This window comes from Triturus cristatus, chromosome 4_2, assembly GCF_964204655.1.
Source record: "Triturus cristatus chromosome 4_2, aTriCri1.1, whole genome shotgun sequence".
NCBI lineage: Eukaryota > Metazoa > Chordata > Amphibia > Caudata > Salamandridae > Triturus > Triturus cristatus.
This window is the reverse complement of record NC_140586.1, coordinates 148,856,487-148,883,406: the sequence shown is the minus strand read 5'-3', so window position 1 is coordinate 148,883,406 and position 26,920 is coordinate 148,856,487. Positions and strand designations below refer to the sequence as shown.

General features: G+C 46.5%; 1 protein-coding gene across 1 annotated transcript in view; it reads left to right on the top strand.

Annotated features, from left to right (window-relative positions):
* The first annotated feature begins 235 nt into the window (after positions 1–235).
* Positions 236–26,920, top strand: part of FAIM2 (Fas apoptotic inhibitory molecule 2) — a 232,310-nt gene continuing 205,625 nt past the window's right edge. Inside the window, exon 1 of the mRNA XM_085600053.1 lies at positions 236–392. Coding sequence (XP_085456179.1) covers positions 378–392 — 15 coding nt within the window. The 5' untranslated portion in view covers positions 236–377. The remainder of the gene's footprint in view (positions 393–26,920) is intronic.

The following is a 26,920-nucleotide window of genomic DNA, read 5'->3' as shown; positions in this document are numbered from 1 at the left end:
GCTCACTCAGGCCCCTGCCTTTCCCCCTCCCCTCCTCTCCGAATTTAGCTTCGCTCTTGACTTTGGCCTCTTTCTTGCTGCCGTTTGCTCTAATCCTGCCTGTCTCGTGCCCGCTCAGAGCCGCAGTGCCCCCACCCCCGCGCGCCCCCACCCCGGGCAGCCTTACAGATGGTACAGTCCTGCTGCGTGCTCTGGAGCACGGTGGATGTTGCTAGAATGTGAAAGCATCCTCTGGGCACATACCGCAGCAGCACCGGCGGAGCAGCGCGGAGCACCCCGACCCGCACTCGGCACAGGGCTCACCTTCGACGGCATCAGCGGACCTCCGACACAGCACAGGAGAGCATCTCCGGCGGGGAGAGTAGCCGAGAACCAGGATGACGCAGGGCAAGGTAAGGATGCTGCCCCCTGTAAGAAGTGGATGAACCTCATGCATAGAAGGGCTGGCTGAGCCCAATAGAAGCCCTAATCTAAATATTAGCGCCCCCCTCAACATGAGATGACGGGGTTCTGTCTTGCTGTTATCCCGGCCCCCTCTAGAACCGATGGCGTAATCTCCAGCCTGCCCAAACCGCACCAAGAGCCCACCTCCACTCCGTCTAGAAAGGTCAGGCAGGCCATATTGTACCCCACCCTGCCGCTCCCCTCGTCAAGAAAAAAGACAACTCGAGATATTTACGTCCAGACTAACCGTGGCGCTTTCACATTAACATAAGAAGAACAAAGCGTGCATAAAGGCCCTGTAGCCCCTGCTTGCCTAGACTAAAAGAGCGACACCGTTTTAGAGTCGAACCACAGGCAGGGGCCATTTCGGACGTTTCAGGAAGCAACAGTCAGGGCAAGAGTGCTGTATCCGAGGCGGCTTTTAATTTGCCCTCTTATCTACCCCCGCCCCTTTTCCACCTATTCCCATTCTCCATGTCCGATCGCCCCCAGTGAAACGGACACTATTCTCTCTCAACTTGCAACCACTGCACTCTGCCCCGCTCACTGCCTCCTCTCTGACGTCCCTCTGAGTCCATTCTTCATCGCCGCCACTTGCGTCGTATTATATATAACCTGAGCCGTGTCTCGGGGTTTTCATACTCTGTCTGCCCTCTGGCTCCCTACCACGAGGAAATCTGTCCCTTTTCCAATTTAAGGTAACAACACCAGACCCTCGGTCACCAAGTGCGAGCCCTTCTTCCCTCTGGCACCTTGGGGTGACAACACTTGCCCCTCTCCTCTGATTTTATACTGACGTGCCCCATGGGCACCCAGTGACCACAACAGCTGTACTACTGCTACCTTGACGTGGCGACTGGCGACCCTCCGTCGGTGACTTGTGCCAGCCCTAGGGAGATGTCAGCCTCTTTTCACTGTGATGAGCAGCTCAGACTCCCCATCTATTCTCTACCACCACGAAATGGAGGCTTCTACCATGCTGCAGCCGCATCGCCTGGTCCTCTGCTCTTGGAGCTGGGGAGTTTTGCTTTCTACTACCCTGAGTTTAAAAGTTTGACCCTCTGCCACTCTGTAGTGTTTGCACCTGTCCTTTGGCAAAGCTGAAGTAATAAAGACACATTTCAGAGAAATGGGCACCTACTCCACTCCCTTCCTCGTGGGGGAGCTGACTCTCTGGCATCTGAAGATAGTGACATTTGCCCCTTGGTCCTCCGGGATGGGTGGCACTCGTCCGCTGTCCCGCTGCTTTGGTGACACTTGCCCCACTGGAATCTGGAGCTGGCCTTCTTCCATTCAAGTTCACCAAAGCGCTGCTTACTTGAATTCCATGCTAAGGTATATACAGTGCTTTAAATGGGCCGGTACTGTCAAGCACTGGGTATATATGTTTTTAAAGAAAAGTTATTACCCAGAACACACTAAAAAGTTGAGAGACTTATCTACATGCGACCCTTTGTTCACAATGCAAATTTGGTTACTTGTTCTTGGTAAAATGATAAATAAAGGTTAAAAAAAAATAAAAAGTCGCGAGACGAAAATAGTTTTCTTAAGTGACAGCCTTTTATGGAGATTAACGTTTATGTAGTAAAGGCACGGTGGGAAAACATGCCTAATGGTGTCCACGTGGGTGTTTCCCCGAGAGACATGTACATGATGCTTGTGAGATGGAAGGCTGCGCCTCGTTGTAGCAGTTGCCTGCAGTCTCTACCCTTGTGTCCTTATAGGGAGCAAAACTACTTTAGGCACATCTGGGTTGGAAAACGCCTCACGTGTGAAGGTGCCTTTAGACCAGGCTTGGCAGAGGTTTTTGTGGTGATTGAGTGAAAAAAACACGAGTGTGTAAATCCAAGTTCTTCAGTTTATGCCAAGTGCCAAGAGGACCTGAATGAAAGCTTAAATAATGCACCCCAGGAAAAGAGAACATATATTCCTAGTTTTATTTATTATAGCATTTGGCGCTGTAAAGTCGTAGTTCTGTGTTAGTTGCCTCATCATTTATAATAAAAAAAGTCAAGCTTACATGTTTAATCTGTAAATCGATTTTAAAGCCGGGGTGAGGGACACTGCAATACTACCGAACATGGGGCATAAAGCTCTTATATCAAACACACCAATTAATGCCATGTTCCCTCAGGTCCATGTGCGACTATCTGTTCCAGTCCATGTTTTTTTCCCTTGCTTTGTGGGTCTTATTGTCCTGATTTTATAACGATGCAAGACTACAAGTCCCAGAATGCAAAGAAAAACATTTACTGGCTCAACTAGTAAAGCAACCCCCTGGATAGCTGGTCAAGCCTATCAACCTTCTCATGATCCAGGTCGAAATAGCGGTTGATCGATTCATGATCGAAATGTTAGATAAGTCCTTTGGCAACCTTTTCTCTGTGCTGTAGGTTGGCAGTATGCAGAAACAGTGCAGGATCAGCAGATGTTGACTATAGGGTGAAGGTGAGCTGGGCTTCATGAAGTCTGACCTTCTGAGAGGGAACTCGATGTAAACGGGCACTGAGGGGGCGGCAAAACAAATAATTCAGTTGAACTGGAGGTCTTTAAAAATGGCGCCCACTCAACAAAACTTAAGTGCCTTCGGCACTGCTGGAGGCATGGAGGTTCCTGCCTACCTGTCTTCCACCCCCACAGTAGTGAAGCCAGTGTGACATAGGCCCTAGTGAAATAAAGGAAATGAGCCACTTTGTTGCTGTTCGAATTATGGATTACAGCAATAATGAGGGTTAGGTGGACACTCAGGCACGGTGCCCCGGTGCCACTGCACCTGCTGCACTAATGGAAGCTACGCCCCCAGCACCCAAGGAGCGGAAGCCATAGTCTCCAATGCTCTGGTAGGCTGGCGGGCTGTGTGCCAAACTCTAAGCCTACTCTTTGTCTTTTTTGGACAACAGAGAACTGGCAGAGAACATGGACAGTGCCGGGACTCACCATTATCCATAAGGCCCTAGAGGAGGTTTTGGGAATCCTGGGGGCTAATAAGATGCCCAGGCTTCAGTCAGTCAGGGATCGCCCGAGAAGGATTGGGCTGGGAAATCTTTGGTCAACACCAATGGAAGTTGCATCAAACTCAAAGCAAGTCCTGAAAAATGCCTTTTGGCAGAATGCTGAATTGCACACTTTAAGTTCCATCAAGGAAGGCTCCCTCACTTCCTATTTTGTTGAGTTTAAAAGTGAGTATCATTTTGAGCCATTTTTGGATGAGATCGAACCTCCCCCTGGCTAGGTCTTTGTTTATAAAATTTTGCCTAGGGATGCTATTGACACATTCTTTTACTGCCACATGGAAAAGTGGAAACTCTGCTCCTGCTAAAACCTGTCCATTTTGTCAAGGAGAGTCAGAAACAGCTGAACATCTTGTCTTATTCTGCCAAGCCTACCATGGACAGCCTACAAGAGGAAGTGGATACTCCCACTTTGTCACAACTTGGGGGCTGAGAGAATATACGAATGTGTTCAGAATACTTAGAAGTGATGCTAGACAGTGTATTGTTTTCGGTGTCTCAAGACATTTAATGTGCACTTGGAGGTTAAGACAGAGAATGATGCTTATCCGAAGCCTGTTTTGTATATACATGTATTTTAAGGTGTTATCATGATATGTATATTTGCTCTTGGCTTGTTTTATTCTTCTATCCAAGATCCTTTTAATAAAGTTTTATGTATTTTAAACATGGTCTATTATGGCCCTCAGCCGAAATAAAGATAGTTTGAGTTGAGTTAAATATTGACTACAATCCATCAGCTGATTTTCCTCCACCATATGGATATTATTGTGGGTAAATTCGGTCAGTGGATTTTACTCCATATTTTGTGTTTCCTCCAGAAATTGGAGGATTTGCAGTTCCCTCCAACGTGAAAATGAGGGTCTTAGGCAAGTCCTCAGAGCTGAATGTCACATATTGCAAGCGATAAAGCACACTGTGCTTCACTGTACCTAGCTCCTTCCATGTGTGGCCGAGTTATGAGCCTCTAGTCACAATGGGGATTTGGCTGGCTGAAGAATGCTATACAAATTCAAAGCAATGGTAGGAATTGAATGGAGATGAACTCTTCTCCAGAGGCTGCTTCTTTTGAACTCACCCACCGGCCAATCTATTTGGAGAAGAGCTTCCAAACACCAGGCAAAGCAGCAAGACTGAAAACTGAAAACCTGGCTCTTTCTTAGCTTCAGACCTCCATCAGCTGGTTTTCTTACATAGTCAATCAATCAATCAAGGACATTTATAGAGTGCACTACCTACCCATAGGGTCTCAAGGCGCTGGGGGGAGGGGGGTGCCGTTACTGCTCGAACAGCCAGGTCTTCAGCTTCTTCCTGATGGAGAGGTGGTCTTGGGTCAGGCGCAGGTCGGTCGGGAGGGAGTTCCAGGTCTTGGCGGCCAGGTAGGAGAAGGACCTTCCTCCTGTTGTCGCTCTTCGGATGCGGGGGACGGCGGCGAGGGCGTGGTTGGCTGAGCGGAGGTGGCGTTTGGGAGCGTAGAAGTTGATTCGGTTGTTGAGGTAGCTCGGGCCTTGGTCGTGTAGGGCTTTGTGTGCGTGGGTGAGGAGGCGGAAGGTGATTCTTTTGTTGACGGGGAGCCAATGCAGGTCTCTGAGATGTCCGGAGATGTGGCTGGTTCGCGGGATGTCGAGGATGAGTCTGGCTGAGGCGTTCTGGATCCGCTGGAGTCTCTTCTGGAGCTTGGCGGTGGTGCCGGCGTAGAGGGCGTTGCCGTAGTCCAGTCGACTGGTGACGAGGGCCTGGGTGACGGTCTTCCTGGTCTCGGTGGGGATCCACCAGAAGATCTTCCGTAGCATGCGTAGGATGTTGAAGCACGCCGAGGAGATGGTGTTGACTTGCCTGGTAATGGAGAGAGAGGAGTCCAGGATGAAGCCCAGGTTGCGTGCGTGGTCTGTCGGTTTGGGTGCGGTGCCCAGGGCGGGGGGCCACCAGGAGTCGTCCCAGGCGGAGGGTGAAGAGCCTAGGATGAGGACCTCCGTCTTGTCTGAGTTCAGTTTCAGGCGGCTGGTCGTCATCCACTCGGCTACCTCTTTCATCCCTTCGTGCAGATTGGCTCTGGCGGCGGCGGGGTCGTTGGTCAGGGAGAGGATCAGCTGGGTGTCGTCGGCGTAGGAGATTATGTTGAGGTTGTGTTGGCGTGCGATGGCCGCGAGGGGGCTCATGTAGATGTTGAAGAGGGTGGGGCTCAGCGAGGATCCTTGAGGGACGCCGCAGATGACTTCGGTGGCCTCTGACTTGTACGGTGGTAGGCGGACTCTCTGTGTTCTTCCGTCGAGGAAGGAGATGATCCATTCCAGAGCCTTCTCCTGGATTCCGACGTTGCTGAGGCGCTGTACTAGGGTGCGGTGGCAGACAGTGTCGAATGCCGCGGAGAGGTCTAGGAGGATGAGGGCCGCTGTTTCTCCATTGTCCATCAGGGCTCGGATGTCATCGGTGGCGGCGATGAGGGCGGTCTCGGTGCTGTGGTTGGCTCGGAAGCCAGACTGTGAGGGGTCGAGGGATCCATTCATCTCAAGGAAGGCGGCCAGCTGCTTGTTGACGGTCTTCTCGATGACTTTGGCTGGAAACGGGAGGAGCGAAATGGGGCGGTAATTCTTGAGTTCGGTGGGGTCCGCTGTGGGTTTCTTGAGTAGAGCGCTGAGTTCGGCGTGCTTCCAGCTCTCAGGGAAGGTGGCGGTGTCGAAGGATGTGTTGATGATGTCTCGCAGGTGGGGTGCGATGACAGCGTCGGCTTTGTTGAAGACGTGGTGGGGGCAGGGGTCGGTCGGAGATCCTGAGTGGATGGAGTTCATCGTGCGGACGGTGTCTTCGGTGCTGATCGGAGTCCAGGCGCGGAGGGTGGTGGTGGGGGGTGGTGGTTCGGTCGTGGTGTGCATTGGTTGGTTGTTGAAGCTGTTGTGTATGTCCGCGATCTTGTTGTGGAAGTATGAGGCGAGGGAGTTGCAGAGGTCTTGCGATGGGGTGATGTCGTTGTTTCCTGCGCTGGGGTTGGAAAGCTCTTTCACGATGTTGAAGAGTTCCTTGCAGTTGTGTGCGTTGTTGTCCAGCCGGTCCTTGAATGCAGTTTTCTTGGCGGCGCGGATCAGCTGGTGGTGCTTCCGGGTGGCAAGCTTGAAGGTGGTCCTGTTGTCCGGTGTTGGTTCCCTTCTCCAGACTTTCTCGAGGGCTCGGCAGTTCTTCTTGGAGCTCTTGAGTTCGTCGGTGAACCATGGGGCTTTCTTGCTGCCGGGTCTGCTGGGCGGGGTCCTCAGTGGGGCGAGCTCGTCCGCGCAGTTGCTGATCCACTTCGTGAGGTTGTCTGCGGCCTGGCTGGGGTTCGCTGAGCTGGCAGGAGGGTGCTGGCTCAAGGAGGTGGTGAGCTGGTCGGCTGTGATCTTGTTCCAGCTTCTGCGGGCAACCTGTTGCTGGTGGTGGTGGGTCATTGTTCTTTTGAAGGTGAAGTGGACACAGCTGTGGTCCGTCCATTGAAGCTCTGTGGCGTGGCTGAAGGCGATGTCTGTGCTGGATGAGAAGACTGCGTCGAGTGTGTGTCCGGCGAGGTGGGTGGGGGTGGACACCAGCTGCTTGAGTCCAAGATTGGCGAGGTTGTCGAGCAGGGTGCTGGTGTTGCGGTCGTTGTTGTTCTCCAGGTGGAAGTTGAGGTCCCCCAGGAGGATGTAGTCAGCGGAGGCGAGGGCATGCGGGCTGACGAAGTCGGCGATGTCCTCGCTGAATTGGGTGCGTGGTCCCGGAGGTCGGTAGATCAGGGTGCCTCTGAGGGTGGTCTTCGGGTCGGTGTGGATCTGGAAATGCAGGTGTTCGGCGGTGGTAAGGGTGTTGTCGGTGCTGGTCGTGATACGGATGGTGTTTCTGTGGATGATGGCGATGCCTCCTCCCATCTGGTTGGCGGTGCGGTCCCTCCGGGTGATCTTGTAGCCCTCTGGGATGGCGATGGCGATGTCGGGTGCTGAAGAGGCGTTCATCCAGGTCTCCGTGAGGAAGGCAACGTCAGGGGCTGTGGTGTCGAGGAGGTTCCAGAGTTCGATGGCGTGTCTGTGGACGGAGCGGGTGTTGAGCAGGATGCACTTGAGGTGGGTGCTGCTGGTGTTCGACTTGGCGGGTGCTGGTGCGGGGCAGGTCCGGATGCAGGTGAACTTGCAGGCGTGGCAGCTGAAGGGTCCGTGGGTGCGTCGTGGTGTGGCTTGGTAGCATTCTGGGAGTCGACCGGCGTTGAGTGCGCTGAGGTTGGCGGCGGTGTACGTCAGGCGGGTCGGTCGGGGTCTTCGAGGGCCAGGGGTCCTGGCACTGGGCGCGGTCCAGGCGCGGACGGGCGTAGACGGGCTTACCTTTGGCGCGCCTTCGGCGCACAATCGGCGCGCCCGCTGCGCGTGACCGGTGCGCGTTCGAACGGTCGCCATATATGGCGAAGTGCGCGGGGGGGGCGGAGCAGCTGGGAGGCGGGAGCGGGGAGGGTACACAAAGAAAAGGGGCGGGGCTAGCGGTGATGGCGGGAAGCGGGGAGCGGGGAGGGATGAGACGGGGACGTGAAAAAAACGAAGGTGAAGTCAGGCACAAGTGGGGAAAGAAAACAAATCAACAGCAAACAGCACAATACAAATTAGCAGATCACTATGGCAACAACGGGGAGACGGGTGCGTGAAGAAAAAACGAAGGCGATATCAGGCACAAGTGGGGAAAGAAAAACAACAGCAAACAGCACAATGCAATACAATACAAATTAGCAGATCACTATGGCAACAACAGACAGGAAGCTGGCACAGACCACGCCGCTCGATGTCAGGGGGCGTGGTCACGCGGCGGAGCCGGGGCAGCGAGGCAGAAGGCGGGGAGGCACACGCAGCAGCTGGTGGCCGTGCGGCGCGGGGGTGTCCCAGAACTGGGTCACACTCACCTGCGTCGCACGGTTGCCATATATGGCCAAGTGCGCGGGGGGGCGGAGCAGCTGGGAGGCGGGAGCGGGGAGGGTACACAAAGAAAAGGGGCGGGGCTAGCGGTGATGGCGGGAAGCGGGGAGGGATGAGACGGGGACGTGAAAAAAACGAAGGTGAAGTCAGGCACAAGTGGGGAAAGAAAACAAATCAACAGCAAACAGCACAATACAAATTAGCAGATCACTATGGCAACAACGGGGAGACAGGTGCGTGAAGAAAAAACGAAGGCGATATCAGGCACAAGTGGGGAAAGAAAAACAACAGCAAACAGCACAATGCAATACAATACAAATTAGCAGATCACTATGGCAACAACAGACAGGAAGCTGGCACAGACCACGCCGCTCGATGTCAGGGGGCGTGGTCACGCGGCGGAGCCGGGGCAGCGAGGCAGAAGGCGGGGAGGCACACGCAGCAGCTGGTGGCCGTGCGGCGCGGGGGTGTCCCAGAACTGGGTCACCCCCGCGCCGGTAATAGCTAGCACCAGGATACCATTTTTGGTCACAGTACTCTTTAAAAGTACTACATAAAATACAAGATAGGAGTCAGCTCTCTTGTATCAGAAAGGGTGTCCAAATACTTCTAGGCAGAAGTCGGAAACTGGCTGGATCAGGCTTCTGGTCACTAAACATGCAGTGTATTGCTTCCTCACAGAGTGATAAGTGAAAGAACATACATGTTTGGAGCTGCACAGATGCATTTTATTGGGTAAATGACATTGGTTCAAATTTCACGCTCACTAGTAGGTGAACTGGCTGTCCAGTGTGACATCACTTAATAGTCTAGGGTTGGTGTTGCTATTTGGAAATGCTCCTAGAAACTTTGGCTCAACCAAAATGTGTCTGACAAATCATGGTTCTCTAAGTGCACAAAGCATGGTTCTCTAAGTGGACAAAGTATGGTTCTCTAAGTGCACAAAGCATGGTTCTCTAAGTGGACAAAGTATGGTTCTCTAAGTGCACAAAGCATGGTTCTATAAGTGGACAAATCATGGTTCTCGAAGTGCACAAAGCATGGTTCTCTAAGTGGACAAAGTATGGTTCTCTAAGTGCACAAAGCATGGTTGTCTAAGTGCACAAAGCATGGTTCTCTAAGTGGAAATGTTTTTATTATGTAATCTGTAATGGTTGATTTACAGCCGAATAAAGATTCATTGATGATGATGATGATAAGTGCACAAAGCATGGTCCTCTATGTGGATAAATCATGGTTCTCTAAGTGCACAAAGCATGGTTCTCTAAGTGGACAAAGTATGGTTCTCTAAGTGCACAAAGCATGGTTCTCTAAGTGGACAAAGTATGGTTCTCTAAGTGCACAAAGCATGGTTCTATAAGTGGACAAATCATGGTTCTCGAAGTGCACAAAGCATGGTTCTCTAAGTGGACAAAGTATGGTTCTCTACGTGCACAAAGCATGGTTGTCTAAGTGCACAAAGCATGGTTCTCTAAGTGGAAATGTTTTTATTATGTAATCTGTAATGGTTGATTTACAGCCGAATAAAGATTCATTGATGATGATGATGATAAGTGCACAAAGCATGGTCCTCTATGTGGATAAATCATGGTTCTCTAAGTGGACAAAAGCATGGTTCCAAGTGCACAAATCATGGTTCTCTAAGTGCACCAAGCATGGTTCTCTAAGTGGACAAATCATGGTTCTCTAAGTGCACAAAACATGGTTCTCTAAGTTTTCAAAGCATGGTTCTGTAAGTGGGCAAAACATGGTTCTCTAAGTGGACAAAGCATGGTTCTTTAAGTGGACAAAGTATGGTTCGCTAAGTGCACAAAGCATGGTTCTCTAAGTGGACAAATCATGGTTCTCTAAGTGCAAAAAGCATGATTCTCTAAGTTTTCAAAGCATGGTTCTGTAAGTGGAAAAATCAAGGTTCTCTAAGTGGACAAATCATGGTTCTTTAAGTGGACAAAGCATGGTTCTCTAAGTGCACAAAGCATGGTTCTCTAAGTACACAAAGCATGGTTCTCTAAGTGTCATATCATTGATTGATTGTACATTTAAAATCATGGGACGTATAATATTAGAGAGGCTAGAGACTTGGGCTGTTGAGACGGGGACATTCTTGGATATCCAATATGGGTTCAGGAGAGGCCTTGGCTCTGTTGAACAGTGTCTGAACCTGCACCTGGTCATCGGCAAATACACCTTAGCCAGGTCTGGAACCCTTTATTTGGGGTTCATGGACCTGACGTCCGCCTTTGATTGGGTGCAGAGGGGGAAACTCTGGGAGAAGATGCTCTTTATGGGCATTGAACCATCGATTGTTCATTTCTTGGCAGCAATGCAGCAGGGTGTAACAGGTAGAGTGCGGTATGGTGTTAATGTCGAGCTCACTGCCCCAATAAAGATGGTTCGTGGGGTCCGTCAGGGTTGTGTCCTCACCCCTTTTTTATTCTGCCTCTATATTAACGACTTGGAGACCTATTTGGTAAATGGAAACATGGATGTACCCAAGATAGGCTGAAGACCACTTCCAGCCCTTTTATATGCTGATGATTGCATTTTAATGTCCAGAACTGGGGTGGGCTTCCAGAGGCTTTTAACTAGTTTTAATGGTTTTATGAGTGACCATTGCCTGAAAACAAATGTTGCTAAATCCCATGTTATGGTGGTGGGCAAATCTCCCACAAACACAAAAACATATTTTATTAATAATGAAAAATTACTTTGTGTACCCACCTTTTCCTACTTGGGCATTCTTTTTAATCAAAACAAATCATGGTCCCACCTAGTGGAGGCAAGAATTGAAGGTTTTAATTGTAATGTTGAGGCCCTGTTTAGATTCACAAAAAAATGAGGCTCCCGACCTATAAAAGCCATCACAGATATATACAAGGCTCGCACGTGCCCCATCACCTTGTATGGTGCTGGTGTTTGGGGGTCTTGTAACACTGCGGGTTTACAGAAAGCTGAAAATATGTTTTTGAAACGGTTGTTGACAGTGCCTAAAAGTACAGCTGTTACTATTTGTCATGATGAATTAGGTGGAACCCCATATCTTTTCGTCTTCAGTTATCACCACTTCTGTTATGGCATAGCATTTGGGTGAAAGAAGAGACTGTTCTAAATCGCGCTATAATCACTGTTTAAAATTGGACTGTGTCAAGAAAATTCCCTGGATTATGTATATACATGAGTTACTGGGGAAGCTGGGGCTCTCAGACTGTATTGATACTCCCAGCAACATAGCCAAAATTTCAAGAGTTAAATTGAAAAGAATGTTTATGAAGCATAGTTACGAAGTCAGAGATCGTTTAGAACATAGTAAGAAAAGAGTTGTTGAACACTCACTGTTGGTCTGTTCTTTAGGCTCTGAACCTTATTTTTCTTTCTATTTTAATCATCGTAAGATGTTTTACCTCATAAGATTCAGTATTTATTGGTTTCTTATCCGTGTGACGCACACTGTGATGCAAAACTGGATTTGTGTCCCTGTGACTCAGAATCAGTACAGAGCACTTTACATTTTATGTTTTTTTTGTGGACTCTATACTACTTCTAGACGCGCTTTTTTAAAACCACTGTTAAGATTTTTAAATATAAGAAAGTGCAGGGCTGCATTACAATATTTGCTCCTTTTGAAAGCTGAGTTTATTTGTTTAATGATTTATAAATGCATTTCCACCGTGGTTTGGCTTTGGAACATGGTTGACAAATGATTTTACATTGCTCAATACGATATTTTTGACATAAACTTGATTGTCTTAATTATATGAAATGTTTTTATTATGTAATTTTTTATGGTTGATTTACAGCCGAATAAAGATTCATTGATGATGATGATGATAACTGCACAAAGCATGGTTCTCTAACTGGACAAATCATGGTTCTTTAAATGCAAAAAGCATGGTTCTCTAAGTGGACAAATCATGGTTCTCTAAGTGCACAAAGCATGGTTTTCTAAGTGGACAAAGTATGGTTCTCTAAGTGCACAAAGCATGGTTTTCTAGGTGCACAAAGCATGGTTCTCTAAGTGGACAAAGCATGGTCCTCTAAGTGGATAAATCATGGTTATCTAAGTGGAAAAAACATGGTTCTCTAGGTGGGCAAATCATGGTTCTCTAAGTGCACAAAGCATGGTTCTCTAAGTGTTCAAAGCATGGTTCTGTAAGTGGACAAAGTATGGTTCTCTAAGTACACAAAGCATGGTTCTCTAAGTGCACAAAACATGGTTCTCTAGGTGGACAAAGCATGGTTCTTTAAGTGGACAAAGTATGGTTCGCTAAGCGAACAAAGCATGGTTCTCTAAGTGGACAAAGCATGGTTCTCTAAGTGGACAAAGTATGGTTCTCTAAGTGGACAAAGCATGGTTCTCTAAGTGGACAAAGCATGGTTCTATAAGTGCACAAAGCATGGTTCTCTAAGTGGACAAAGCATGGTTCTCTAAGTGGATAAATCATGGTTCTCTAAGTGGACATAGTATGGTTCTCTAAGTGGACAAAACATGGTTCTCTAAGTGGACAAAGCATGGTTCTCTAAGTGGACAAAGCATGGTTCTCTAAGCGCACAAAACATGGTTCTCTAAGTGCACAAAGCATGGTTCTCTAAGTGGACAAAGCATGGTTCTCTAAGTGCACAAAGCATGGTTCTCTAAGTGGACAAAGCATGGTTCTCTAAGTGGATAAATCATGGTTCTCTAAGTGGACAAAACATGGTTCTCTAAGTGGACAAAGCATGGTTCTCTAAGTGCACAAAGCATGGTTCTCTAAGTGGACAAAGCATGGTTCTCTAAGTGCGCAAAGCATGGTTTAATGTGAAACGTGCTGGGTGCTAGGACCAGCACACGAGGTGGGAGGAGAACTAGGACGGAAGAGGAGGAGTAAAGGTGGGGGGAGTCAGTAAGAGCAGGAGCAGGAGATCTGAAGGAAGGAGAATAAAGTCCCCACCAAAGATAAATAAGTATCGGTGTCGTGTTTCCTGCGCAACAACACTACAACTGGCGACGTGGAGTGGTTGTGGACCTTGCCTGCCTTACCTGTGTCCTGGTGTGCGCTCCGCTGCCTTGTAACTGGGCTGTGTCGCGGACCAGGAGCCCACCCGGTCGCGTTGTGACCCTGCTGAGTTCGTCATCGGCTCCTCAGCTTCAGAGCTGTGGAGTGCTGCCGTGCCCTGGGGAAGTCCATCCCAGTCGCATTTAACTTCTGCGGTGCTTTCTTTATTATCGTAACCCGGGAGCCCACCCCAGTCGTCTGCGTGTCGCCGAAGGTGCACCCTGCTGGTCGCGACCCGGGAGCCCACCCTGGTCGCGTGGTCTGGGCTGTGAGTGCCCGTGTTGCTGCTGCCATCTGAAGAGGAGTGCAGGGTCGTGTGCTGCGCCCGGTGGCTGGATTCGTCAGCATTGAGGTACCGGTGCCTGTCTGTGTCCACGCTGCTGCTGCCACCGACTGAGTCAGGCCTGGTATTCTCGCGAGGAGCGAGATTTCACCCGCGGCCATCTTTAAGTCAGGCGCCTCTACCAATCCCCTGCGAGGAGTGCCCGGCAGCCATTTTGAGGTCAGGCAATTGCTGAAAAATTCATCAAGCATTGGCAAATGCTTATCTGAGGAGCTGTCACATGCTTTAACTTACGTTGCAGGGCTACAATTATGTGCGTAGTGGACTACACCTTTCCTAGGCTTCCTGCTGGTGTGCCTACACCATACCTAAGTGCGGATTAGCATCACCTACATTGACTTGAGCCGAATGTCAGGCGCTGTGAAGGCTCCTGTGTTAGACTGTTCACTACAAAGTAGTTGCTCAACCGTCTTTTGCACATTCATATACGATGTCTGGATGCCCACATCAAGAAAGAATCATGCCTCTGCTAGTGCCAGCACCAGGCCGGAGTCACCTACGTCCACAGCGCAAATGGGTGGACACAGACTTGGCATGCTTGGAGTCCCTTTTCTACGCCCGCCGGAACCCCTAGTCCTCATATCGGGGGGAGGCATGGGCCTTCGCTGGCAAGAATGGCTAGAGGACTTTGAAGATTTTATGAAAGGGTCACATGTGACTGAGGAGGAGCAGCAACTGAGCATGGTTCTCTAAGTGCACAAAGCATGGTTCTCTAAGTGGACAAAGCATGGTTCTCTAAGTGGATAAATCATGCTTCTCTAAGTGTACAAAAGCATGGTTCTCTAAGTGGACAAAGCATTGTTCTCTAAGTGGATAAATCATGGTTCTCTCAGTGGACAAAGTATGGTTCTCTAAGCGCACAAAGCATGGTTCTCTAAGTGCACAAAACTTGGTTCTCTAAGTGGACAAAGCATGGCTCTATAAGTGGACAAAGTATGGTTCGCTAAGTGGACAAAGCATGGTTCTCTAAGTGGACAAAGCATGGTTCTCTAAGTGCACAAAGCGTGGTTCTCTAAGTGGACAAAGCATGGTTCTCTAAATGGGCAAAGCATGGTTCTCTAAGTGGACAAAGTATGGTTCTTTAAGTGGACAAAGTATGGTTTGGCAGGTGGGAGGTCTTTAAACAAAATAGTCAAACTAGGTTTCACGCCGGTTCTTGTAAACAAGACTCACCAACACGCAGACGAAGAGCTGGATGAAAATGTGCCTCTACTTACAATGATTTAAATTAACTTAAGGAAAAAGATTTGGGGAAACATCCCATTATAATCGTACATCTCACACTCAAGCACCTTTGCCAGCACAAGGACCCGACGAACCATACTTCTGCCAACTTTTGTACTTGTGCACATTTCAATCGTGGTGCCTGTTGCAAAGATAATGAGTGTGCAGCCTGGCCAGACCATGTTTTAGGTTAAGGCTAAACCATTGCGAGTCATTCTCCAGTGTCAAGGCGAGCCTTTGGTTTTGTTTAATGAAAATTAATTTAAAAATAATTTGAAAACGCTCCACAACTTTAGCTTATCAATACTCTTCCTAGGGCACCCACCCAACTCTGAAGGCCAGTCATTGAGGAAAAGCAGACCTCATGTTACCTTTTGCACTGAAATAGCAAATGAGGCGCACCAGCCAGAGCTAGCGATCTTTAGGGACACTACATTTGTACTGTTTGGGATATAATCAGGGCTTTAAGTGGGCTGAAAAAACTGGAGGGTCTCTTAAAGGGGCATGGCCAATGTAATGAAGGGCGTGGCTTAAAAACACTCAAGCTAAAAGATCTGTGCTTAACATAGTGTGCCGCTCCTCTTGTATTTTGGTGTTTCTGTCATTGCATCTAGATATATGATACAACAAGTAAGATCATACCTAGAACAAGTCAGAACTATTGGCTTTGTCAATGGTTGTTAGTTGCATTAGATAAATAAGCAGCAACTATGGCTTGTATATAATATTGAAAAAGCTTCCACTTAAAGCCCTGGTGACACCACAACAATGTTGCTGCTGCTGTGTTTCAAAAAGAGAAGGGAAATCCAGAGAGAAAATGACTCTCTTTAAAGGATTTCCCTTCCCCTACAACGCTCAGCTGGCATGACGTCATGCTGTAACTTCTCCACTACTGAGACGTGAGCAGTGTGAGCACGTGCACATGGGTGTGCCAGCTGTCCACTGCAGTCCGGAAAAAACGGAGTGCCTGTGCCAGGGCACAAAACTGAGCCCGGCAGAGACCGGTTCCGAGACCCCCTTTCAAAAACTGACGGTGCTCAGACCCCGTAAGACCTTGCCCACTTAAAGCCCTGGATATAATTCTAGACACATGGATGTCCAGCTAAGCTATATGGCGGTTTGGGACCTCATGCAAGATCAAAAGAGATGGTTAATCAGTAAAAAGTCTCATGGGGTTCAACAGGGCACATGGAATCATTAAATTACCAATGTTCACTGCCATCCTGAGAATATAACACTTGCTCTTCTGTTCCTCATCCTCCCACCCCGCCGCCGCCGCTAGATGCGCGGGTTCTCCCATTGTATGGTGGTGACAACTGCCTCATTGTTACTTATGCCCTGTAATCCTCCTGGCTGCTGACTCAGCCCTCTCTGCCACCCTAAACTTGGATCTGCCCGTCGACTGAACAAATAATATTGTTTTGTATATGGGCATGTTAATTTTTGTCTGAGGCTGTGTTAGAATACAATAATTCAAGCACGCGAATGAATGAAAAATACCGACGGTTGACAACTGCAGTTACAGGTAAGTGCATTATTTCAGACTCAGCCTGATGCAGAATAAAAGGCAACACTGCGCCCTTAGGTTTTGAAGCTGCATGGGCGTGTGGGTCTTATCTTTTGAAAATCACAAAGGTCTACCAGGTTGTTCCTTGAAACCTGCGATAGCGGCCACTGTACATCGAGGCCATGACTAAATGACTTCATGAGCCCCGGGTCACAGGGCGTAAATTCCTCACCCTTGCACATCAACAGGCACATGCATCAAGGTAGGATTTTGCGTGTCCTTAATTACGATAATTAAGGAATCGCAATTAAGGACTCGCAAAAAGCCTATGCATGTAGGAATCACTGTAAAAATAGCGATTCCTACACATTCCTTATATGCGACTCGCAATAAGGAATGGCTTCCCATTCATTCCTATGGGCCTTCAGGCCCATAGGAATAAATGGGAAATTGCTTGCGCAATTTTGCAAGTACCAAAAGGTCCTCGCAAATTGCGCATGCAATTTCAGGGTGCAAGGGTGTCAAAAGGGCACCCTGTTGCACCCCTGAAATTGATCTGTGCACATATGTTACGCACACACATGCCCTAAGGGCATGTGTGTGCGCAACATGAAACTTTGAAAAGTGCACAAAAGTGCATTTTCCAAAGGTTTTGCAAATTACCATGAAGTTGAACTTCATGGTAATTTGCGCCCCCTATTAGGGAAATCGCAATTTTTTTTACTTTAATGCATTGCATTTAAGGAATCTCAATTTGCGATTCCTTAAATGCAATTGCAATTTAAGTAATCGCAATTTAGAGATTACTTAAATTGCGATTTTTGCATTTGGGATGATGCAACCCACATGCAAAATTACCAGTCGCAAAGGGGCAGATTCTGATAATTTGCCTGTTAGTCTTTTTGAATATTCAAGATGATCTCAAAAGTGTTATCAACTTTGAAAACTTTGAGCACGATTTAGGGTTGGCTTCCTGGTACTCTGTCACACACATGATGGATATACCTTATTCAGAGCTTCAACTGGGATGAAAAATATGGGTGGTTTCTCAAAGGGGCGTGGCCAATGTAATTAAGGGCGTGGCTTAAATACACAAAAGCCACAAATCTGTGCTTAGCATAGTGTGCCGCCCGACTTGTATTTTGCTGTTTCTGTCATTGCATCCTGATATATGATACAACAAGTAACAGCTTGCCTACAAGTCAGTACTATTGGCTTTGTCAGTGGTTGTTAGTTGCATAAGATAAATAAGCACCAACTATGACTTGTATATAATATTGAAAAAGCTTCCAGTTAAAGCCCTGGTGACACCATGACAATGTTGCTGCTCCTGAGTTTCAAAAAAAGAAGGGAAATCCAGAGAAAAAATGACTCTCTTTAAAGGATTTCCCTTCACCCTACAACGCGCACGTGGTATTGGTGGTATTGGTGGTGGTACTGGTATTGGTGGTGGTGGTATTGGTGGTGGTGATATTGGTGGTGGTGGTATCAGTGGTGGTGGCATTGTTGGTGGTAGTGGTGGTGGTATTGGTGGTGGTGGTATTGGTGGTGGTAGTATTGGTGGCAGTGATATTGGTGGTGGTATTGGTGGTGGTGGTGGTATTGGTGGTGGTGGTACTTGTGGTATTGGTAGCGGTGGTATTGGTGGTGGTGGTGGTATTTGTGGTATTGGTGGTGGTGGTATTGGTATTAGTGGTGGTGGTATTGGTATTGGTGGTGGTGGAATTGGTGGTGCTGTTGGTATAGGTGGTATTGGTGGTGGTAAGGGTGGTGGGGGAATTGGTGGTGATGTTGGTATAGGTGGTGGTATTGGTGGCGTTATTGGTTGTGGTGGTATTGCTGGTGGTGGTATCGGTGGTGGTAGAGGTGGTGGTATTGATGGTGGTGGTGGTATTGGTGGTGGTGGTATTGGTGGTAATGGTGGTATTGGTGGTGGTACTGGCAGTGTTGGTATTGGTGGTGGTGGTATTGATGTTGGTGGTAGTATTGGTGGTGGTATTGATGGTAGTATTGATGGTGGTATTGGTGGTGGTGGTGGTATTGGTGGTAATAGTAATGGTGGTGGTGGTATTGTAGTGATAGTATTGGTGGTGGTGATATTGGTGGTGGTGGTGGTGGTATTGGTTGTGGTGGTATTAGTGGTGGTATTGGTGATGGTATTGGTGGCGGTGGTATTGGTGGTGATGGTATTGGTGGTGGTGGTATTTCAGATATTGGTGGTGGTGGTATTGGTGGTGGTATTGGAGGTGGTGGTATTGGTGGTGGTGATATTAGTGGTGGTGGTGGTATTGGTGGTGGTATTTGTGGTATTGGTGGTGGTGGTTTTGGTGGTGGTGTTATTGATACTGTCAGTGGTATTGGTATTGGTGGTAGTGGTATTGGATTGTTGGTGGCAGTATTGGTGGTGGTGGTGGCAGTGGTATTGGTGATGGTGGTATTATTGGTGGTGGTGGTGGTGGTATTGGTGGTGTGGTATTGGTGACATTGGTATTGGTGGTGGTATTGGTGGTGTGGTATTAGTGGCGGTGGTGGTATTGGTGGTGGTAATGGTGGTGGTGGAATTGGTGGTTGTGTTGGTGGTGTTATTGGTTGTGGCGGTATTGCTGGTGGTGGTATTGGTGGTTGTGTTGGTGGTGTTATTGGTTGTTTCGGTATTGCTGGTGGTGGTATTGGTGGTGGTAGAGGTGGTGGTGGTATTGGTGGTGGTGGTATTGGTGGTGGTGGTATTGGTGGTGGTATTGATGTTAGTGGTGTTGGTGGTGGTATTTGTGGTGATATTGGCAGTGTTGGTATTGGTGGTGGTGGTATTGGTGTTGGTAGTGGTATTGGTGGTGGTATTGGTGGTGGTATTGATGGTGGTATTGGTGGTGGTAGTATTGGTAGTGGTGGTGGTATTGGTGGTGGTGGTATTGGTGGTGATGGTATTGTAGAGGTAGTATTGGTGGTTGTGATATTGGTGGTGGTGGTATTGGTTGTGGTGGTGGTGGTATTGGTTGTGTTGGTATTGGTGGTGGTATTGGTGGTGGTATTGGTGGTGGTAGTGGTGGTGGTGGTATTGGTGGTGGTGGTGGTATTGGTGGTGGTGGTATTGGTGGTGGTACTATTGGTGGCAGTGACATTGGTGGTGGTATTGGTGGTGGTGGTATTAATCATGGTATTGGTGGTGGTGGTACTTGTGGTATTGGTAGTGGTGGTATTGGTGGTGGTGGTGGTGGTATTTGTGGTATTGGTGGTGGTGGTATTGGTAATGGTGGAGGTATTGGTGGTGGTGGAATTGGTGGTGCTGTTGGTATAGGTGGTATTGGTGGTGGTATTGGTGGTGGTAATGGTGGTGGTGGAATTGGTAGTGATGTTGGTATAGGTGGTGGTATATGTGGTTGTGTTGGTGGTGTTATTGTTTGTGGTGGTATTGGTGGTGGTGGTAGAGGTGGTGGTATTGATGGTGGTGGTGGTATTGGTGGTGGTATTGGTGGTGGTGGTATTGGTGGTGGTGGTATTGATGGTGGTGGTGTTGGTGGTGGTATTGGTGGTGGTGGTGGTATTGGTGGTGGTATTGGCAGTGTTGGTATTGGTGTTGCTGGTGGTATTGGTGGTGGTATTGATGGTAGTGGTATTGGTGGTGGTGGTGGTATTGGTGGCAGTGGTATTTGAGATATTGGTGGTGGTGGTATTGGTGGTGGTATTGGAGGTGGTGGTATTGGTGGTGGTGATATTAGTGGTGGTGGTGGTATTGGTGGTGGTATTTGTGGTATTGGTGGTGGTGGTTTTGGTGGTGGTGGTATTGGTATTGGTGGTGGTGGTATTGGTGGTGGTGTTATTGATACTGTCAGTGGTATTGGTATTGGTGGTAGTGGTATTGGATTGTTGGTGGCGGTATTGGCGGTGGTGGTGGCAGTGCTATTGGTGGTGGTGGTATTTTTGGTGGTGGTGGTGGTATTGGTGGTGGTGGTATTGGTGACATTGGTATTGGTGGTGGTATTGGTGGTGTGGTATTAGTGGCGGTGGTGGTATTGGTGGTGGTAATGGTGGTGGTGGAATTGGTGGTTGTGTTGGTGGTGTTATTGGTTGTGGCGGTATTGCTGGTGGTGGTATTGGTGGTTGTGTTGGTGGTGTTATTGGTTGTGGCGGTATTGCTGGTGGTGGTATTGGTGGTGGTAGAGGTGGTGGTATTGATGGTGGTGGTGGTGGTATTGGTGGTGGTGGTGGTGGTATTGATGGTGGTATTGATGTTAGTGGTGTTGGTGGTGGTATTGGTGGTGGTATTTGTGGTGATATTGGCAGTGTTGGTATTGGTGGTGGTGGTATTGGTGTTGGTAGTGGTATTGGTGATGGTATTGGTGGTGGTATTGATGGTGGTATTGGTGGTGGTAGTATTGGTAGTGGTGGTGGTATTGGTGGTGGTGGTATTGGTGGTGATGGTATTGTAGAGGTAGTATTGGTGGTTGTGATATTGGTGGTGGTGGTGGTGGTATTGGTTGTGGTGGTATTGGTGGTGGTATTGGTGGTGGTATTGGTGGTGGTAGTGGTGGTGGTGGTATTGGTGGTGGTGGTGGTATTGGTGGTGGTGGTATTGGTGGTGGTACTATTGGTGGCAGTGACATTGGTGGTGGTATTGGTGGTATTAATCATGGTATTGGTGGTGGTATTGGTGGTGGTGGTACTTGTGGTATTGGTAGTGGTGGTATTGGTGGCGGTGGTATTTGTGGTATTGGTGGTGGTGGTATTGGTGGTGATGTTGGTATAGGTGGTGGTATATGTGGTTGTGTTGGTGGTGTTATTGGTTGTGGTGGTATTGGTGGTGGTGGTAGAGGTGGTGGTATTGATGGTGGTGGTGGTATTGGTGGTGGTGGTATTGGTGGTGGTGGTATTGATGGTGGTGGTGTTGGTGGTGGTATTGGTGGTGGTGGTGGTATTGGTGGTGGTATTGGCAGTGTTGGTATTGGTGTTGCTGGTGGTATTGGTGGTGGTATTGATGGTGGTGGTATTGGTGGTGGTAGTATTGGTGGCAGTGGTATTGTAGTGGTAGTATTGGTTGTGGTGATATTGGTGATGGTGGTGGTGGTATTGGTTGTGGTGGTATTAGTGGTGATATTGGTGATGTATTGGTGGTGGTGGTATTGGTGGTGGTGGTGGTATTGGTGGTGGTGGTATTAGTGGTAGTGGTGGTATTGGTGGTAGTATTTGTGGTATTGGTGGTGGTATTGGTGGTGGTGGTATTGGTATTGGTGGTGGTGGTGGTGGTGGTATTGGTGGTGGTGGCATTGGTACTGTCAGTGGTATTGGTATTGGTGGTAGTGGTATTGGATTGTTGGTGGTGGTATTGGTGGTGGTGGTGGTATTGGTGGTGGTGTTGTTGGTGGTGGTATTGATAGTGGTGTTGGTATTGGTGGTATTGGTGGTGATGGTATTAGTGGTGGTGTGTTGTGGTGGTATTGGTAGTGGTGGTGGCAGTGGTATTGGTGGTGGTGGTATTGTTGGTGGTGGTGGTGGTATTGGTGGTGGTGGTATTGGTGGTGGTGGTATTGATGGTGGTATTGGTGGTGTGGTATTAGTGGCGGTTGTGGTATTGATGGTGGTGTATTGGTGGTGGTATTGGCATTGACGGGGATATTGGTATTTGTGGTGGTTGTGGTATTGGTGGTGGTATAGGTGGTTTTAGTATTGGCAGTGGTGTTGGTATAGGTGGTATTGGTGGTGGTGGTGGCATTGGTGGTGGTGGTGATATTGGTGGTTGTGTTGGTGGTGGTATTGATGCAGCAGTCATTTCACAGTAATTTCTCAATGCAAAACCTGATTTACCTCCAATTTACCGCTGTAAAGGTACTGGACCCTTGCCACTGTATATTACCTTCAGGAGACTTTACATCAAAACTGCATTTAATATTTAAGCCAATAAAGAGAGTTGTGAGTATTTTTAAAGGGTTTTATTTTCATAGTTAAAAGTGAAGTTTTCTGACCCTTTATTCATTAGTCAAATATCAATCAGGTTACATAATTTGGAAATTAGGAAAAATAGCATTAATACAGAACATATTACAGTCTGCATATAAGCACCACATGTAGAAAAGAAAATGTGAGTCAAAACTCTTAAAGAGTTTCTAAGAAAAGAGTGAGTCTTGCAAGGCTAATCAATAATTAATAATGGCAAAAATCTCTCATAAAGAGACATAAATGCATAGGACAAATACATCTTTTCAAAAGCAGTTAGTCTAAGCATGAAATTTAAAGTTTAGCACCTAAAATCTAAACCTGTTCTGACCCTCTCAGCTCTCTCTCTGCCTCCCTATGCTGTTCATCTGTCTCTCTGTCTCAGGAGCTGCAAAATAGCCCCCACAGACGCAGCCCCTCCTTCTCTCTCTAAGGCTTCCAGTTATCTGACTACTATCCTGCCTGGCGTTCAGGAACAAATTAGCAAAAAGCCACCCCTCCCACTTGTAAGCCATATTTCAATCAAAAGTCGACATGCTTGGTCCTCGTAGCTGGTCCAATCAGAACTTCAAGACACATCGTCTCCCCATGGGCTGACTGGATAAGTCATTAATCAGACGTGCTTCTCATTACATGACTTCACATCCTTTTACATTTTAAAACAATTACATTTTCTGTAACAAAAATTATTATTTATGAGGAAACAGAAAATACATTTTAATAGAAAAATGTGTGCTCTGCAGTTTCTCGTCACTCCACTGTTTAAACAGGCTACAAAAAATGAATAAAAAATATGCAACATAGTGAAGGTCGAAGAGACGGAAACAGGAGAGCATGATTTATCAACAAAGCCCTTTCATTGAAAGTTGGGAGAAAACAGAACACACATTCAATTTCCTTATCTCAAGGCTGCCACAGTGAACCTTCGGAAGGAAACTAATCACAAGCTTTTATTTTTACATTGCAAAAATGCTTGTTAATTCAGCACAAATATGCTAATTCAAGACACATTTTCTAAATTAAATATATATTCTATAATGAGGTTAAATCTAAACTACACATTAAAACAACCATGATTAATTAAATGAGCATTGTTTTACATGATTTCATTTGCAGGCCTCTTTCATGTTTTCACTTGCATGCACCAAAATCTGCCACTTAAAAAAAACATTTGACCCATTTCATGTTTTCATTTTGCTTGCGCCAAAATCTGTGTGTCATTTTAAATGCAGTCTGTCTGAAGCACAAAAATAAAGCAATACCTGACTCCAGATAAAATCTGAGCTACATCAATCCTCCCTTTTGATGAAATCAAATCATGATTCCTCAAATGATTTGTAAATCATCACACTTATTTAATTTCACAGGTTACATTTTTATTGCAATAGCTGAGCATATAACAATTTTACTTCTATTTCTAAGGCAAACACAGGTCTTGTCTGTAATCAGCTCATATATAGCCAAGCTCAAAGCTGAGTGCAGAGTTCTGTAAGTAGCTTCTTGGAACTGTTAGTGTTTTCTAAAATAAGTAACTAAAATAATACAAGGAAAATTCAACAGGACAGTTCTCTTTTCTATTTTCTTTTCTTCTTTTCTTTTTTTCTTTCATCATTCAAAGATTCGTTTTCTCTTAAGCTCTTGACAATACTCAGTTATTGTTTCAGCCTTTCATTTTTCTCTTTGTCATAGACTTGCCTTCAGGGTGGCTCAAAGAGTGTGGCATTCTGTACTTTTTCCATGCAATTTGACCACTCAGGTGCTGAGAAACTCAGACAGAGCACCATCAATTCCTTGCACTTTTCCAATCCAAGCCTTTCACTTTTATTTTCACTTTGATCAGATTCAGATGTTTCAGCTATGGGTGCAAATGATTTTTCAAGGGACCACTGCAGATGTTTTGAATACCCTTTCAGCCAGCTTTTTCCTACCTCCACTCGTAGGCCCACAGCGGATGCATCTGACTCTTTCACAGTTTGGACACGGCTTTCATCTGAGTCAGTTTCCACTTTTTGCTTTTCCAGTGCCACTTCAGTTTTCTCTAGTGCTGCTTCAGACTCTGTGTGTTCCCTTACAGCTTGACTGGCCCTCTTCTGTTGACTTTTGACCACTGCTGGCATATCTTCTTGAAGAGGAGCTGTTTTATCAGGAGGACACAGGACCATACGTGTGTGAGAGGCATGCACCCAATTTGGAAGGCCACCACATTTCACAACAGTCTTTGCCAGGATCCTTTGGAAAAGGCCTTTCCATTTCACAGCATCTCTCGGATCAAAGTTTTGGTACCATTCATTATGTAGATCTTGTGTAGTAGCTGCAATCTGGTGAGAAACTGCACGCTCCACAACAGTCAGACCTTCACAGCAATGGCTAGACTCTTCATCTGTGTTTTTCACAAGTGCATTTGCATGTCCATTTTTAAGCCACTTTGGTGATGCTGAAACACAGTCTTTTGCAAAGTGTAATTCTGTTCTGTCTTTGTGTTGCTTTATTATGCTTGAAACTTCAGGCAGATAGCTACAATCCAATGTGTCATTGTTACCTTTCAAACATGGACCATCTACAAAATGGACATTGTTGGGCTCAATCAGACGTTCATCATTAAAGTCTAACTTTGGTTTCAGGCAGAAATTCATGACATTTAAACATTTAGGTTCAGTTTGATCACAAACAATTTCATTTGCTGGCAGTAAGCTAAATACATTTGAATTTAGACATTTCTTGGTCACAGTATTTTCCCAAAACAAATCCACAAAGGAAGCAACCATTTCAATAAATAGACATTCCATTATAAACTCACTCTTTTTATGACTGACATCTACCACAGCTGCTAAATTAAGGCAGCTGGGCATTTCTGTGACGTTGGGGTCATGGGTAATTGGGAAATACGTCACAGACCTTTGAACACATTCATGTTTTTGAACAGGTACTGAGAGAGCGCAGCCCTCCCTCTCACTGCAAATTGGTGTATTTTCTTTTAAATAAACTTTCATTCCTAGTGCTGGGGTGCAACACCTTTTCTCTTTCAACTCTAGAAATGCTTTTGTGCAATTGTTGTCCAATGGAAGCGGATCAGACACATCCTTGTGTGTCAGCCTCAGAAAAGGCTTAGCCACTAGTGAAAGGTTTGGTAACCACTCACTATAGCAACCGACCATTCCCCAAAACATCCTGACTTCTTTCTCAATTTGAGGTGGATTCATCTGGTGAATTATTTCCACTCTCTCTGGTGACACCTTTCTAGCTCCCTTTCCAATTATGTGTCCCAGACATTCATTTTATTTTTGACTGTACTCCTGACTATTCTCATGCAATGGCACTGTGACATGAACATGACAAAAATCAATACCAGTAAGCCATTCTTCAGCACATGGAATGTGAAAAAATATATTGGCTGGATTCGGTACCACAGGACAACATGGAAAAGTTATGCTATTAATCTCCTGCACTAATCTGTTCTTTTCATTTAGTTTCTGTGAACCTGTGATCAGAAAGTTACATAAACTCCCAATCAATTCCATCAAAAATACTTTACTCAGTTTATCTCCAATTATGAGTAACATTTCTGCAACTGATGCTGTTCTTGAATACATGTCATCTGATTCTAATTTGAATAAGACATGCTCTGCACATTTTATTAATCTGACATCTTTCTCTGTGAACTCCATTACTTCTGTGTTTATTATTTCTTTCAAATCAGAAGGTAATTTTTCAACTGTCTTTTCTGAGAACAATTCTACAGCTGTCTCTTGTTGGGCCATTTTAAAATGTACATCCTCATCAGGAATCTGAAAATGAACATTATCTGGTGTGCAGTAATCTGTGCTGTTTAATTTGCAAAACAATTGTTTTCCTGCCAGACCTGAGTCACAAGCAACAAATTGGTGACTTTCCTCAAATGGACCTATTTTTTGTGCAAATTCTTCTAAAACTGGGTTTGTAATTTCTTTGTTTAAAATTCCTACAACTAAGTCTCGGCCTTCCACTGCTTTCACAATGGACTTGGGAAATTCAGAATTGTTAGGGTTAAAACTCTCATTTTCAAATACAGCAACCTGTTGAACTGTGTTCTGATTTTGTTTCTGGAAATAATTCACATTTGCTCTGGACAACTTACTGAAATTAATTTTAGCATTTTCCATATTTTGTGGGACCATTTGGGCTTGAAAAACTCCTGCCATTTGGTACCTGTTTCGGAACTGACATTTGCATTTGCTTGGCTGACACATCTTGCACCTGCATTTCTCTCTGTATTTGCACATTTGCTACTGCTGCATCATGTTTAAATTTAAATTTCTTCGTCCGATGCTCAAATCTGTTATAAAGATGTCAAACGAATACTTTTTCCGGCAGTGCAACATCCTTACCTGAATTTTCACAAAGCAAAACACATTAACTTCCATCCTATGTACTTTTAATCTGTACCCAATCAACATCCTTTGCGGGCACTCTGCCCTTCAGGAAAGTAATCACTGCTATGTTTTTCTCCAAAACAACAGAAAATTATGGTGCATTCATGGAAACCCTTTTCA